This window comes from Coturnix japonica, chromosome 3 (genome assembly GCF_001577835.2).
Source record: "Coturnix japonica isolate 7356 chromosome 3, Coturnix japonica 2.1, whole genome shotgun sequence".
Classification (NCBI taxonomy): Eukaryota; Metazoa; Chordata; class Aves; order Galliformes; family Phasianidae; genus Coturnix; species Coturnix japonica.
The window spans coordinates 60,341,357-60,356,894 of NC_029518.1; the positions used below are offsets into that span (position 1 = coordinate 60,341,357).

Genomic DNA, 15,538 nt, shown 5'->3' on the forward strand with positions numbered 1-15,538 from the left:
TTGAAACTGGGGGCTACACGGCTCAGCTTACGATGGGTGATAGAGACCCTCAGGGACCCTCACACAACCAGCTGTCAGCGCTGTCGCTGCAGGACACAAGGGGAAGCCAGACCTGAGAGCTTCAGGGCATGCAGTGTAAACTCCAACTCACCCTCTTTTCCTTTTTACAACACATACAATACACCCATATTATCCAAAGGCAGGGTCTTTTTATTTCATTATTATGCAGCTGTTTCCTTTTCTTCAGTTTTGAGGTAGAGATGCACACGTTTCCAATCAGCATCAAAAACAAGTAAAAAAAAAAACACTAAAGCTCCCCCCAGCATAATCGAAACAGGACAGGAAGGCACAAGAACACGGTGCCGGTCCTTCCCCACCACAAACTGCCCAGATAAAATAATAACTTGTGTCATCGGTCCATTAATTCAGCAAACAAAGTCTGAAGAGATGAGAGCCCGCGTCACAGGGGTGCATCGCCTAAGGCAGCGCTGTGAGGAGAATCCTCTGCCTCGGAAGCAGGGCTGTCAGGCAGAGGGATGGAAGCAGCATCCAAGCTACTTGGATTCTCCAAATCACAGTTCATGTCAGAGTTTCCTCTGTCGCTCACCTCCCCCTCCGCTTCCTCAGTTAATTTATCCGCAGCCTGAGCTGACTCCTCCGAATCTTCCTGTTCACGCAGAAAGTTACAAATGGTGTTACGCCTGCGGTAGGAAAAGTCTCTGTCCTTGATTTGCAACCACTCCACACCACCTGATGCAACAAAGGAAAAACAGCATTAGAATCATAGAGTCACCAAGGTTGGAAAACACCTAAAAGATCATCCAGTGCAAATGGATTTCTCACCAATTATATATATATAAATACATATATATATATCCAACAGACTGCAAACAGAACTGGGATTCCCTTCCCACTTCAATATACATACTGCCAACTCACAAGATGTTTTAATTACTTTATATGCACATGATTAAGTTTCTGTCAGAGTACAGAAGGAATATTTGGCATCATTGCTGCTCCCTGTGGGGGGAAAAAGATAAAACAGGCCTTTTTATAAAGCAACACATTCTCTAGTTTGTGGCACTTTAAAGTGAATAGTGTTTGTTAGTATTACATAACTATATGAAGAGGAGGAATGTGTGGTGTCACTAAGACTGCTGGGTTGTGGTTACATTCCAGATAATACGTTACACAACTTACAAGCAATGTCTTGCCAACTACCCACGTTTAATACTAAATAGCCATATTCTTAAAATACGAAGCAGTAACACTGACTTGAGTGAGCACAGGTAGCTAAAAGCAATGGGATGCTGTTAATGAGCATTACCGCATGTAGGGGGGACACCCAGTATCTGAATATTGAAGAGCACAGACTTTGGTATATATAAAAAAAACAAACACTGAAATAAAGCAAATGTATAAGCAGAGTCCTGCCTATAGTATGAAAAGAATAAAAAGGGTATGGTCTGCTAGGTATACACTTGCTTGAAAGCTAGGTTCAATTAACTATATATTACATGAGAACAAAATAGTATATAAAAGATGGAACTTCTTACCAAGGACATTATAGATTTCCAAATTTTACACAGGTTCAAAAAGCACCAAGGTGACAGAAATAAGAATCAATTTAGAACTAACAGACACAAAAGTATTGCTTCAGACTGCAGAACAAGTGCCAAAACTCCCATACTATAGACAAGCATGCCAAGGAATCTCAGCATACGTTTGACCAGAGCTTACATCTCTCTGCAGGAATCTCCTACTGGAGGCAACTCTGAGCAGAAGGAATCTGATTTATTTATTTTTTTAAGTATATATTTGTTGCCTAAGGAAGGAAGCTCCTCTAATTTCTGCATTCTTGAATCAATCACTCAGCTCAAAGCCAACACTCATAGTATAACCCAACAGTGACCCTATGCATTGGAGGCAGGGCACTAACCAATGCTCTCTTCTCCTTCCTTCTTCTCTGACAAAAGCGTCCGTGTCATATTCAACTTCTTCATCGTGTGGCACTTGTACTTCAACTGTAGTTTCTGGTTGCCTTCAGCATCTACTATGAAGAGAGGAGATAAAACAATACCCAAAAGGTGATTGTTATAGTGAATTCCGCTATCAGCTGCAACAAGACTAAGATTATTTTGAATCTCACAATAAACAGGACATCAAATTGTTACCATTACCGTGCTCTGTGCTTTCCTCAAAAAACACGCAGGTTCCCAAGACATCTAAGGAAAACAAAGTGAAATAGCCTTAGACACTAATATCTATCAGCTACAGATACTGCACTCACTGTCACAACTCTGATTTCCAGCCTCACCCAATGGCCAAACCTTTGTTAACCACTTGCCAACTCAGAAACAGATACCAGTATCTCTATCACTGAATGGACAATAGAGGATTTCAGATCATTTCCTTCCCAGTTACGTCACCATAAGGCAAATAGGAGAGCCACAGTTTGCACAGCACATCCATTCTGCTTATACAGGAGACTGCAAGCACTTACTCCAGGACATCTAATGCTCCCTATTTTTTCCTTCAGAAATAACAGGTGGTACACCCCAGAATCAAGTCTGGACATACTGTCCTGTAAATAAATTTGGATGTGTGGCAAATGTAGATGGTGCTGCTCTCTATTATTATACAGACACCATCAAGATCTTCAGTTCTTCACTGTCTCATATTCTCCATTTGCAGTGATAAAATATAACCACAATGTTAAGAAGGTTCTTTGGGTAACGTGAACAAGGAGAGAGTCTTTTATTTTTCCTACCTTCATAATCTCCTGCGAAGACATATCTGTCCACTTGTAAAATGGGTCTCTCTGTCTCTATTCCCTACAAAGAAACGGGGGAAAAATAACGTACATGTTAAGAGTCCATTTCTTACTGTACAACCAGAGAATGGTGAGCACAGCACAATGCAGAATCTTTTACTGGGGCTTTCGTAAGTTTCCCCATGATATAATATCAACAGTCTGAAGGAATGCTTATTTTGTGAATGAGACCAGGTAGGCTGGGTATGAGGAGGACATAATGCAGATATTTAAAGCTATTCTAACAACACTGCAAGAGAATCTCAAAGCACAATAACTGCTGCTTCCGATAGAATGACCACAACCCGCAGCCAAATACAGCCAAGGAAGCTCATGCAACTCTCTACCGAATATTTTATTTAAGTTTCATAGACCTCAAGGCATTTGGAAGCAGCCCTGCTGTTGTTAACACTCATACTCACTTACCCCTTTCCTATTGTGCTGTAATCACTCACCAAAATCTTGCATTTGTTTTCGCATTTTTCTAAGAAGTCTGAATCAATAATTCCCGACAGCTCCACCATCACCAGCTGCTCCTACAAGATAAGTTACAGCGTGCACCTATTACTGATGGACCTGAACTCTAGATAAAACAACAGAGAAACACAGAACTCCAGCATAAATGGACGCCTCGCCCCCTCCCTTAACGCTGCCGGAGAAACAGAGGAGCTCGAGGATCACGCAGACCGACCTCCACCTCATCCTCTTCTTCCCTCACACCCTCCGCCGCCGCCATGTTGCCAGCCGCTCCCCCACCGCCCGCCTCAGCGCGCACCACGTGACCGCGGCGCCGCCATCTTAGAGGGGGCCCGGCCCCGCCCCTGGCCGTGCCCACAGCAGGGGGCGGCCATGAGGCGCTGTGTCGGTTGTGCCCGCAGTGCCAACATCATTCATTGCAGTGTTAAATACCGGGGGTAATAATAAAAGCTGGCGCCGAGGGAATTCACGGCAGCCCCTACCCTAAGCTCTGCCTTAAGGAGCAGAACACAAATGTCAGTGCAGCGCTCTGGCTTTTCTCCTAGAGAAATCCCCGACCGTACAAGTTAGTTCAGCAGTTATTCTTAGGGAAGCCGGCGTTCGGCTTTGTTTTGGTTTGTCAAGGCTGGAGGTTTAATAATCCCTCACATAGCACTGGATTTAGAGAGTTATATGAGGCTCATATAAGTAAGAACGACTGACAAACTGGGGCTGGTTGTGCACATGGGTAGTGACACTAAGCCTGCACTTGCCATGAGCATTCATAATGTGGCTTTGTCATAACCCAGCAAGTGCACCTCAACAATTCCTCCCTTAAAAGAGTGTCATGAGAAGTTCTAGTGTGGAAGTTCTTAAATTAGAGATTTGAACTTCCTGTTTGAGCAAATAAACATCACTGCAGTTATGTGACATTATGGGAAGTCAGAAGACATTCACTGAAATACTTAGTCAATATGTTCTGGCTTTCTGCTTTCTCTTGTTTTCCTGTTTTCTTTTGATTTTTATCTTCATGCTTGGAATTCCTTCTCAACCCCTCTGCAGAAGGCAATTACTCTCTCTCCATTCCCTGCTTAACGTTTAGGTTTGTTGTGAGGCCTTAGCTGAGTATGACTAAGAGTTTAAATAATTTCTAAAACCACTGAGAGCCTTTGTTGAGGTTTTTAGTTTAGTCTGTTTAGACTATGAGTACCTGTCAAAGGACTTGTGTGCTTTCTAGTGAAGAGAATACAGAATTTAGTATTTTTAAATGGAGAGGCAGAACAACGCGTGTAAGAGAGTAACTAGCTTATTTCTGGATGCAGACCTTGGACAAAAGGTCAGGGTCACAAAACATAAATCAGCTTCAGGACAAAAGTAGTTGGCTGATAGTATTACAGAGGATGATTTGGATTTCCCTAAAGCTTTACTGCTGAGCCCATTCAGTTAGGAATTTGCAAGCCAAACCTGCTCATAGGTGTCACAGTTCCTTTCTATCTATCTTTGTCTTTTTGAAAAGCTCCTTCAAGATCATGTAAAGAAATCCTAGCAACCTTGTGAGAAAAAGCAGGGGAAAAGAAGGGTAAAGTGGAGCACTTATTTCCACAGTTTAGCATGTTCCACCTAAGACTATGGAGTGAGATGCAGTACAGTAGGAGAGTAAAAAAGTTGAGTGAAGGAAACTTTGCTATTTGTGATTTAGTGGTCTCACTCCAGCTGTAATGGGATCAGCTTATGATTCTATAGCCATTTGCTAGGTTTCTGCTTCAGTTCTAAGAGCTGGAATCAGATTCCAGCATAGCAGGACCTTGAAGTTAGATATTCATTGAGTCCTGTGCTCAGGTTTCTGGAGGATTCATGCCAGTCCTGGTGTCACAGAGCCACTGTGTCCAAGGCAGTTAGTCTGCACAAGTGTTTGTTGTTACCTGGCACCTGCTTCCCAATCTCTGCCACTGCATTTCTGCTGACTCTTGGAGTGCTGTCTGTCATAGTGGGAGCAGGTTGACAAGCAGCATGAGAGAGTGCTCTGAATCTCAGCTGTAAAAGGGGAACTGGTCTGAGAAGAACTGGGGAGCTGGAGGTAAAAAAGAGGAGGGCAGGGGTGTGTGCTTCTTCCTGAGAACTCTCTTGTCTCTCATCAAAAGTAAAATAGAAACCATGCACACCTTACCACTGCTAGCTCTGCTTCTGGCATAACTTCTTTCCTGTGTAGCCCCCTAAAATTTGTTTGGAGATCTGTGCTGTGTATCATTTCAGTAGCTGAGACAGTGCATTTTGCTGGTCTGTTCTTTGTCTTCTTGGACCGGGTAGCCTTGAGCTAAAGCTGGTATGCTCACAATTAGAAAGGATCTTCTGGGTGCACTGAGCAGTTTCAGCTGAATTTACAGCTGCTTTCAGCTTCTGTCTCTGGTGCACAACAGGAATTCATCACTCCTAATCTGGCAGTTTACTGTGAACAACACATTATAATTTTTAAAGCCCAGATCACAGGATGACCAGACGTTGGATGGGCCCTCTGGATCCATCTTGTTCAATCCCCCTGGTCAAGCAAGGACACCCAGAGTGAGTTGCTCAGGGCTTTGTCTAGAGACAGGGCTATGTCTAGAGACAGGTTCTGAGGATCTCCAAGCAGAGACCCCACAAGCTCTGCAACCTGTGCAGTGCTCTATCACCCATGCAGTACAAGTGTTTCCTGATGTTCAAACAGATGCTCCTTCGTTTGAGTTTGTGCCCTTTGCCTCTCGTTCTGTCATGGCTGAAAAAACCTGTCTCTGTCTTCTCTGTGCTTTGCCTTCAGGTATCTCCATACACTGAAGAGATCCTGATCAGCCTTCTTTTCTCCAGACCAGGTCTCTGCAACCTGGAATTTCTGAAGGCAGGTCTTGCTAGTAAAAATGGAGGCAAAGAAGATACTTTATACTACAGTATTTTCCTGTCCTGTTTAAGCAGGTCCCTCGTCTTGTTCATCACCAGGCCCACATTTTCTGTAGTCTTCTCTTTGGCACCTATGTACTTAGGGAAGCACATCTTTGTTGTCACAGATGTCTCCTTCAAAATGAAGATGATCACTGTGGTCTTTTTCAGCCCAGGCCATTCTATGATTCTATGACTCCATCAAGCAAATCCTTGAGGAAGGATTGAGGATAGGAGGAAAGTATCTTTGTGTCTGTGAATGATGGGGGACAGGGAGAGTGGCATAGCAGCAGTCGGCATTGCTGCAGTGACCTGCATGGAGTCTGAGCACTGGGATCCTCCCCAGTGAAACTCAGCAGATAATAATCTTTTGAAACAACCAGTAATAAATGGAGAGCAAATTATGTTTACTTTTTATCCAGCTGGATTGAAAAGGATGCCTATTTGCGGAATTGACTTGCTAATTTATGCAATGTTAATGTTTGGGATCTTTTACATGACCTCAGATTGTTTGGCATCAGTTACTTAAGATCCAAAGATATGAATTCTTATGTCTGTTGGGCTGGAAGCAGCTGAATGCCCTTGACTTCAGAGGTTGCTGGAATATTGATGATGTTTTAGGGCCAAGCTCTTATTTAATCTCAGCTGGCTTGTCTGTATATCTTTAAAATGTTTAAAACAATCTGATACATCAAATTTTGGATTTTTTTTCTAACAATAATGTAAAAGCAGAAAATTGTGTTTCTCATACTCTTATATTAAGCTCACATGGCTTATTTTTTATTAAAGTGAAATATTTTTATTGGATTCTGTTTTGTTTGCCTTGTACATGAACGCAGCTTTGCCTGCTAGTGAAGCGCTGTTCAAAGCATTTCTCTACACACCTCAGAAACTGCCGAAGTGACTTTCAGTGTGGGAAATAAAGAATAGTTATTAGCCAATCTGCATCGCAAACATCAGAGGCTTAATATCTGTGGGCTTTTGTTCAGGTGTAACTTGGCAGCCATCAGGAATTCCTGGTTGCTTAGTGCTTTTGTAGGTGTTCTCACTGACCTACAGAAAGCATTTCTTACCCAGTATAAAGAAAAGAAAGATCCAAATTACTGAAGCCCAAGAGGGGATAAATTTGATATGTGTGTGTTTTTCTTACTGTGATATTACAGCAACGTGTTATAAAGTTGCTTTTAAAATGTTAATTTACGCTGTGAGTGAAATCATAAACATTCTGTATTCTCAAAGAACAGGATAGAATTGAAAATACAAGTGAAGTAGAAAATAGAGAAGAGTCATCTGAACAAATGAAATGCAATGAAACAGCACACGGAAAGCTGAGCTGAGTTATCCGTGTGTGCATCCCTCTAAGTACTAAGAATCTGTTGCCCCATAAATAACACAATAACCCAAATCCAAAATAGGAGAATGAGAAAAGCTGGTTTTAAATCAGGATGGTGCAGTACTGTTAGGCACTCGATGGCAGGAAGGTAACCACTGAAATGCTGTAAAGCCACTGTATGAATGATGTGGGGATTGTAAAAGCCTTTGGCACCGCTGAAGAACGGTGAGTAAAGTCAGAGTTAAAATATACCTTTAGAAACAAGTGATACGCAATTCCTATGAATTTAAATTACTCCTAAATAGGTAAAGCGTCTGACAGGGATTGCAGTACCTGGCTGGTGATGGTCGCTTCCTGATAAGAGCTGGTTGCTGTAAACAGAAAATGAAAAAGAAAATACTGAGAAGTAAAGGCATATAGCATAGCAGATGACAATGAAAAGGTAGAAATCTGCCTCTGTTTTCAAGAGGAAGGATGGATAGTGGATGGGAAGGGAGGATCTAATCTATGGCAACACAAACTTAGTGTTTCCACTGCTTAAGGAAGACTTATCAGTAATGCCAAAAAGCTGAAGCAAGGAGATTGCCATGGTTTCACCACATCCCTTCAGTAGTTTCTTTCCTGCTTTGCTTCACTATTATGTGTTTGGGAAGCAACGAAGCTAATGCAACGTGATAATCTTTGCCATTATAACTTCATTGTTCAAAATAATTTACACGCAGTGCTGTTTTAAGAGGAGAGCAATGCTTTAGATGTGACAATGGAATTGACATGGTTACAAGTATAAGATGGCAATGCTGCATTCTATAGAGTATCAGTGCACATACCTGGGGTCATCTGAGGGTATATCTGCATGGACGGGTGCAGACAGCGATGCCTTCCCTCTGCCTGTGTCCTGAACCATCTGGGAGCCAACTCTGGCATCTGTGTAGCCACGATTCCCACGTTGCTGAACCTGAGCTAATGAGGCTGGATGGGAGGCAGGGTGTGCGAGCGTGAGCTCAGGACTATGCTAATGTGGCCACATGATTTCTGGAAAGCCACTGATCTTATGTCCAGCTGGCTCAAAGCGCCACTAGAGCAAAGGCACGACAGAATCCATTTGCAGGCTAGTCAGAAATGCAGGCCAGGAGATGAAGTTTGAGGGAATTTCTCTATACTCCTCTAGCTGCTGTCATGGAGATTTTTGCCTTCATTTAAAGGATATTCTTTTCCCCCTAGAAATCCAGATGAACATTCATTTTAAAAACCAAAGGTCTGTTAGCCTGAAGGCTTACAGGCCTTACCATCCTTTATTACTTATGTTTGCAGGGAAACATAGCTGCTTTTTCTCATCAAGCAAGTACGTACTGCTGATCTGCTTCTTTCCTTGTTACAGAGATTCTTTCTGAGAAGAGGATTTATAACTTCTGTGGATTTCTAAACTGTGGGCAGCCTTCAGCCACCACATATAGTTCCGTAATAAGAATGGAAGAGGCTGAGGTTGTTGGCCTTGGCCTTTTTAGCTCTCTTTATTTGCTCTCTTGGAGATTCTGGACCCTTTTGAACTTCGGATTGTTTGCACTTAGGATCATCTTTGTTAGTCAGTAGCAACACATACCGTCAATTCAGGAGTTTCTTCATTTTCTACTTCAGTTGTAGCAAGTTGTTGAAAGCTTTGCTGAAATCCGAAAGGATTACAACACTGTCTGTCACAGCACCCTTATGGACAAGATGTCCAGCACACAACTAGATAAATACGCAATGTGTTGGGTTTCACTCCCCAGTGGACGAGCTTCTTTCTTTTGTAACTAATTTTATACGTCCTAATTGCATTTCTTGCATTCCCAGTAGTTTACACTGAATAAAATGTTGTTGAATGGCGACTGATGTTAAAGCACATCATTTGAACGTGGTTCATGAGTTATTACAAATAACACTGAATTAAGTACTGCTTTTTGCGGCAGGGCTTTTGCACTGTAATTGAGCGACAGAACTACAGGAGATGAGAGCAGATGCTCTTTAAGTTTAAACTGCCGTACCTGTGTTTGATCTGGTATTATTACTGTAACCTCCATAAAGGGCTGATCGTGACATTCCAGATGTCAGACTTAACCACCTCAGCATCCAGGTCCATTATTATTATGTAACATAGGCTCAGGACTGCCCTGAAAAGAAGGAGCTTTCTTTACATCAATTCTACCTAATAGAAGTTATGCTGGCATTAAGATAAAGATGTCCTAATGAAAAGCCCATCAGGTACCGATTCTGAGATTCCAAAACACTTTGTTTTGAAGGAGACATTTAAAGAAGGTACTATGGCAAACCTCGAGACATTCTGTCTTCAAGGATTAATACTGTAGACTCCTACTATACACATATACATGTTTATCCGTGAAAACATGTCCTGTACTTGGAAGCAGAAAAGTTTTTTTCCCATTGTATAAGCAACAGAGCAGCATTTCAGACTTGTTCTTCCTTACATTCAGTGAGCTAAAACACATCATGACGTGTAACTGCTACCGACTCAGTTTCTTTAAGCTCGTTCAGCCATCACTGTTCTGGCAAGCGCAAAATGCAAGGGAGAGCAGTGCAAGCATTACAAATATCCTTCTGTCGTCTTCGTTTTGGGAGCAGTCCAGATGGAAAGATTCTGCTGGTATCGGTCCAGCTCTGGACTGGTCTGTGCAAGGGATTGTGTGTTTGGCAGGAGCTGCAGAATGGCCAGTTCTGGCATCGCCAGCAGGAGCAGTGGTCACTGCCAGCAGCTCTCTTTCTTTCTGCTTCATTTTCTCTAATCAGCTCAGAGTTCGCAGGCGACAGCCTTGAATCTGTGACTAGAAGCAAAAACTAATTTTCTTTGTTGCCTTCCGTGCCTTTCCAATCAGCTTTTCCTCACGCATTTGCAGATACTGACAGTGGCCAGCAGTGAATAATGTATTTAGTTGGCTTTGCTGCTTCTCTGGAATTCCCCAGCTGGATCCTTTATTTTTTATTTTATTTTTTCCCCAGGAAGTTTTCTCAAGAAGTTTAGAACCCAATCCTCGTGCAGCACTGCAACAAGATATTTATGGTGAGTATTTTCAGTGCTGCAATACGTCGAGTATGTGGATTATGATTTAGCAGAGGGTTGTCAGAGTCAGGGTGCTGTGGTTAGGCTGCAGTTGGACTTGATGATCTTTAAGGTCTCTTCCAACCTCAGTAATTCTATGATTCTACAATTCTATGATGGCACACCCTGTGCTTTCCCAAAGATGTAACTGTGATCATCTTCATGTAGAGACTGTATTCATTTGTTAAATCACTGTCAGGTGACCTGAAGAAATAAAACGTTTCTGAAGTGATCATCTGTTTCTGTAACTCATCTATGTTTTGTTGATTCTTTTCCCCAAACGGGCTAAAATTCCGCAGGGTTTTGCATACAGTGTTGCAAAAAAGAATACAGAGTCCAGCTTCTTCTAACACAGACGGAATTGAGCAGAGCAGTTTCTCAGAGCTTCCATTCTTCTTGAACTGGCACTCGGCCTATTAGCTTTATCATGACGCTTTCCTTTTGAGAGTATTCCTAGCCCTCGTGTGACTGTGGCTGGCTCTCTCTTCTTTCTCGGTGTATTTCTGTGTTGGTTCTTCAACACGTGCACAGTCACACCGAGCAGGACCCTCCACTTACCCCCTTTTGGCTTCTGACCAGATCCGCGTATGTGCATCTTTCAGGTGGTGGCATATTTTGAGAACTCTTGACCTTGGATAAAGAGCACTTGTAATTCCGCATTACTTTCAACATATTTAACCATTATAATAATGCAGTCTGACCAAAAATAATATTAGCATGTTTCTCCAGCACGCAGGGGTCCCTTTATGTTATCTAAAATGAAATGCCCTCCTGCCTTTGCTTGATAGAGATCTGTAACATTAAGAAACAAATGTAATCTATAGGTCAGCTTTTACACTAAAACCTGATGGTCGAGCTTTATTACAGCGAGAAATTGAGACTTGGCTAAATGAGGTGGCAGCTGGCCAAGCCTACAGCTGGATTACAGGTCTTTACAAAAGGGATTCGACAGGAGAGGTTTACAAAAGCAAGTTTAAATGTGATTCCTCTGCTTCTTTATTAAAAATAAAGGTTGGTAGCTTTCTCCAGTAGCTGATTCCTTTCCTACCTACTGCTTAGCAGCCCCACATGAGGAATTGGAGAGAAAATCAGTGGTTTGTAACTGCTTGTCTGCTGAGCCCCTCGGGGTGCTCTGCATAGCTGACATACTTCAGAAATGACTTATTTAAGAGAGTACAATATTAAGAGAGCAGGTGATCAGAGAACACACCTTCCTGTTCTGCAGCGGCACGTTAATGGATGTGCTGAAGGCACCTCCATGCGTGGAGGTGCTTAACAGCACAGTACAGCTGCAAATAAACCTTGAGAACTTTCAATTATCTTCCTAAGAACAAATGGAACAACGATGTGAAAAATATTCATCATAGAAGAGTACAAACGATTCCAGTGGCAGCTGTTTGCATGTTCATTTTGAATGGCTTCTGCTTGCTTTCACCACTTCTATCGGCCTCACACTCAGCATCCACCAGCTGCAGGTGCTACAACTTCTGTAGCAACCTCTGCACGTTGGTCGTCTTCTACTCGGTAGCTGTCGCTGCAGAGCACTGGGTACAACACATCCTCTGTTAAGGGAATGAGTCACTTTGCCTTTTTTGCTTGTTTGTTTTTCAAATGTTATTATACATGTACTGCCTACAGCATGGTGATACTGTATGTTTTTAACCCTTTCTAACCCTTACTATCACGTGCTGTTAACGATGAATCTAGCAAAGTTGCCAGGGTCACTTTACAAACTCACACCAGAAGTCTCCCCTTCCTGATGCAGAGGCATTACCATGTGCATGTCTGCAGTTCAAAGCCAGTGAACATATATAGAAGTCATCTACAAAATAATTTCCTCCTAGTTCTGAATTATAAACACAACCACATCGTAACAGTACAAAAAAACCCCAAAATTCTCAGAAAGAGGAGGCATAATATGCAGTGCTGTAAGAGGTATGAAATATGCAAGGTCTGTATTCCTTTTAGAAATACATGAAATAATATAATTGTTTGTCTCGGCGAGTCAGCAGGTTTGTAAGCAGACAAACAGATTTACCAATAAAATTATCAGCTTTTTTTAATAGCCTCAAAGTAAAAAAGCGATGCTTCTATTTGGGAAATTAACTTTAAAGCTCTCTGCGTTTCCAAATTAACATTGCTGAAGATCACGTTGCTCAAAACACGCTCTTACTTTGACCATCAATGTGAAAATTGAAGGGTGTTCTCAAGGGCCACGTCAATTGGCTACAATTGCATTAGAGGACATGTTCCCATAGAAGTCTTTCCATTGAGTTCCCCGGGACTGAATTGACAAGACTAAATATTCATTACAGTTCACCTCTCAGGGCCCCATCCATTGCCACTTTAATCAATAACAGAGCCAGCTGAGCTGAGTGCAGCATTTCAGAGCACTCTGAGCTACTCACAACTCTAAATTCAGTTCTCTCTTCAAAAGCTTTTATAAAACATTTAAATATATATATATATATATCAGCATATCTTCTAGATAATATAACAGGGTTTGCTTCATGAAGCTTACATAGATAAATGTAATTTCTGATTGTAGATACGAAGTTGGTTGGAGGTAGAAACCATCATATCATGTTCTGCTTCCATCTGCTTGTTCTCAGGAATATTGGAAACTGAAGATGATAGAAGCAACATTCTCTCATGTGTTGATCAGTGAGATCAAGCACTGTACCCACAGTTAAAGCTTCACCTTAGAACATACATTCAGGAAGCTACAAACAAGAGGCGACTACTTCTGTAACTCATCATCGAGAGCAGATGCTTTTTTGGGCAGGAGAAGAAGGGCTTCAAAAGAAGGCCCAGCACTACAGAGCGCATCTCAAGCAGCCCACTTGGAGAGCTCTCATTCCTGCCCAAACAGCAGCAGAAAAATAGGAGGCAGAGATCTGTGCGTACACCTGAGGGTGTGGTCGGTGCTCTTTATGGTTTTTACCTGAGTGATTTTCTCAGTTGCATCGAACTTTTTCTGTGTTTGGGCAGATTATCAGCAACCACACATTGGCACCCTGACTCCTTCCGGGCTGAAAAAGCAGACAGGTGCTCAGAATATTGTACTGAAATTTCTAATATTTGAGGTAAATTTAAAGCAATTGACTGAGCGAATCAACATAATGTTGGATAAGCTATGTGGAGAAAATAATGGGAACGTCATAGATTACACAAATTTATAGCTCAGAGGAAACATTTTTCATGTTGTAGATAAAATCCATATCAAGATACAGCTGTCAGGCAACTGCAGAAACAAGATTCTCTAGAGGCTATTTTTTAATGTACCAGCAGCTCTGGTACTACACACAGCGTGTGGCAAGAAATGAGAGAGCAATGAGCCGGTAACTCTGAATTCAGCTAAACCCTACTGCTCCCAATGGTATTTCTTTGTGGGCATGAAGCATACTAATAGAAATATTGCAAGAAATTCTTACACAAAAGCAGTCTCCTCCCAATAGCAGAGGCCCACCTGAACTGTAACATGCTCAGCACCCCTCAGACTCCACAGTATGAAATGCAACTGGATGAAACATCACAAGAGCAATAATAATCTTAAGATGAACTCATAATTGAAAGTCAAACTGAACTAATTTTCAGTCTCAGCTTTCTAATGACAGTTTTGTCTTTCAAGGGTTTGGATGTATTTAAGAGGCAGGTACATTCTTGGCATTCCTGAAACATGAATCCTGTTTGCATAGCTTCCTATAGCCAAGTCAGAGCAGCTCTTCTATTGTTCATTAACTTTTCTACTGAATCATCATTACTGTTGTTGCATGGAAACTTAACAGGGTGTTGCTAAACCGTCCTGTTATTTCTAGGCCTTGGCTGCAGGCTTTGCTTTAACACTTCAGCAGGCTTTAGATTATGTATAATGGATTTGGAAGTAATTTTTTCCACCTCTAAGTTTCTGGCTGTACAGCCTGGGAGAACACTTCAGTTCTGGAGAAGATCCCAGTATTTCCAAACCTTGTGCCTTCAGACACAATGGCATTGCTTTAGGACCATCACAGGGCAAATTGGTTTTGTATCAGCCCAGGTGGGAAGCTTCAGAAGAGCTGATCCCTTTAGCATTTGCCAGTAGGTAATACTGCACCATAACAAAGTTACACTGATGGCCAGTATCCAGTCCTAGAGCCACTCTGCATTAAGTACTAGAGAAAAGTCAATCTCTTCAGCATGAGCATTCAGATGGAAGCCTTAGAATAAAACTGGGTGGCTTTTAATACCCATTTGAATATGTATTTCTGCCTATGGAACCTGAAGTCCATAGGACCTCAGGAGACGTATCCCACAGTCTTGAGGGAAGTGGCTCTGCCAGTTGCTGTTATCCATCGTACTTGAAATACCCTTAGTGTGGCCAAGTCCATAGGGGAAAATGGGAAACAACCTCAATTTATTAAAAAAAAAAAAAAAACAACAAAAACAACAACAAAACATAGAAAACCAGGGGCACTAGGAACTGTCAGTATGAGTCACCTCTGTGCCTGGTATGATTTTGGAGCAGATACTCATGTTAAACTGTGTTAAAGCAGGGGAGTGATTGGTGCCAGCCAACATGGTTTCACAAAGGGCAAATCACCTGCCTAACTTGATGTCCTTCTAAGACACTGATAGTAATAGAGGACAAGACCGCCACCTACTTTGGATCCTTATCTCTAATTTAAGGAGACATGGATTTGATGGACAGACTGTTTGCTTGATAAGAAGTTGCTGGATGGTCACATCTGAAGAATTGCAGTTAATGCGTTAACATCCACATAGAATCAAAGAATGGTTTGGGTTGGAAGGGAACTCAGGGATCATCAAGCTCCAGCTCCCCTGCAGCAGGCAAGGTCGCCAACCTCTGTATCTAATCTCAGACCAGGCTGCCCCAGTCCCCATCCAACCTGGCCTTGAATACCTCCAGGGATGGGGGCATCCACGACCTCTCTGGGCA

At 42.2% G+C, this 15,538-nt stretch overlaps 1 protein-coding gene across 4 annotated transcripts; it reads right to left on the minus strand.

Annotated features, from left to right (window-relative positions):
- Window positions 1-189: 189 nt before the first annotated feature.
- On the minus strand, window positions 190-10,608 carry GTF3C6 (general transcription factor IIIC subunit 6). Of its 4 annotated transcripts, none has more exons than XM_015858610.2 (7): window positions 8,339-10,608; window positions 7,845-7,882; window positions 3,268-3,348; window positions 2,771-2,834; window positions 2,181-2,225; window positions 1,940-2,053; window positions 190-750 (listed from the first exon to the last, which is right to left on the minus strand). In XM_015858610.2, the coding sequence occupies exons 1-7, from the start codon at window positions 8,433-8,435 to the stop codon at window positions 461-463; spliced, it is 729 nt and encodes a 242-aa protein (XP_015714096.1). In that variant the 5' UTR covers window positions 8,436-10,608; the 3' UTR covers window positions 190-460. The 4 variants fall into 4 exon arrangements, with proteins under 4 accessions (XP_015714096.1, XP_015714097.1, XP_015714099.1 ...); XM_015858611.2 differs by having other exon boundaries at window positions 1,940-2,050; window positions 8,339-10,597; XM_015858613.2 differs by lacking the exons at window positions 7,845-7,882; window positions 8,339-10,608 and adding an exon at window positions 3,504-3,636 and having other exon boundaries at window positions 1,940-2,050.
- Between the last annotated feature and the right edge of the window lie 4,930 nt (window positions 10,609-15,538).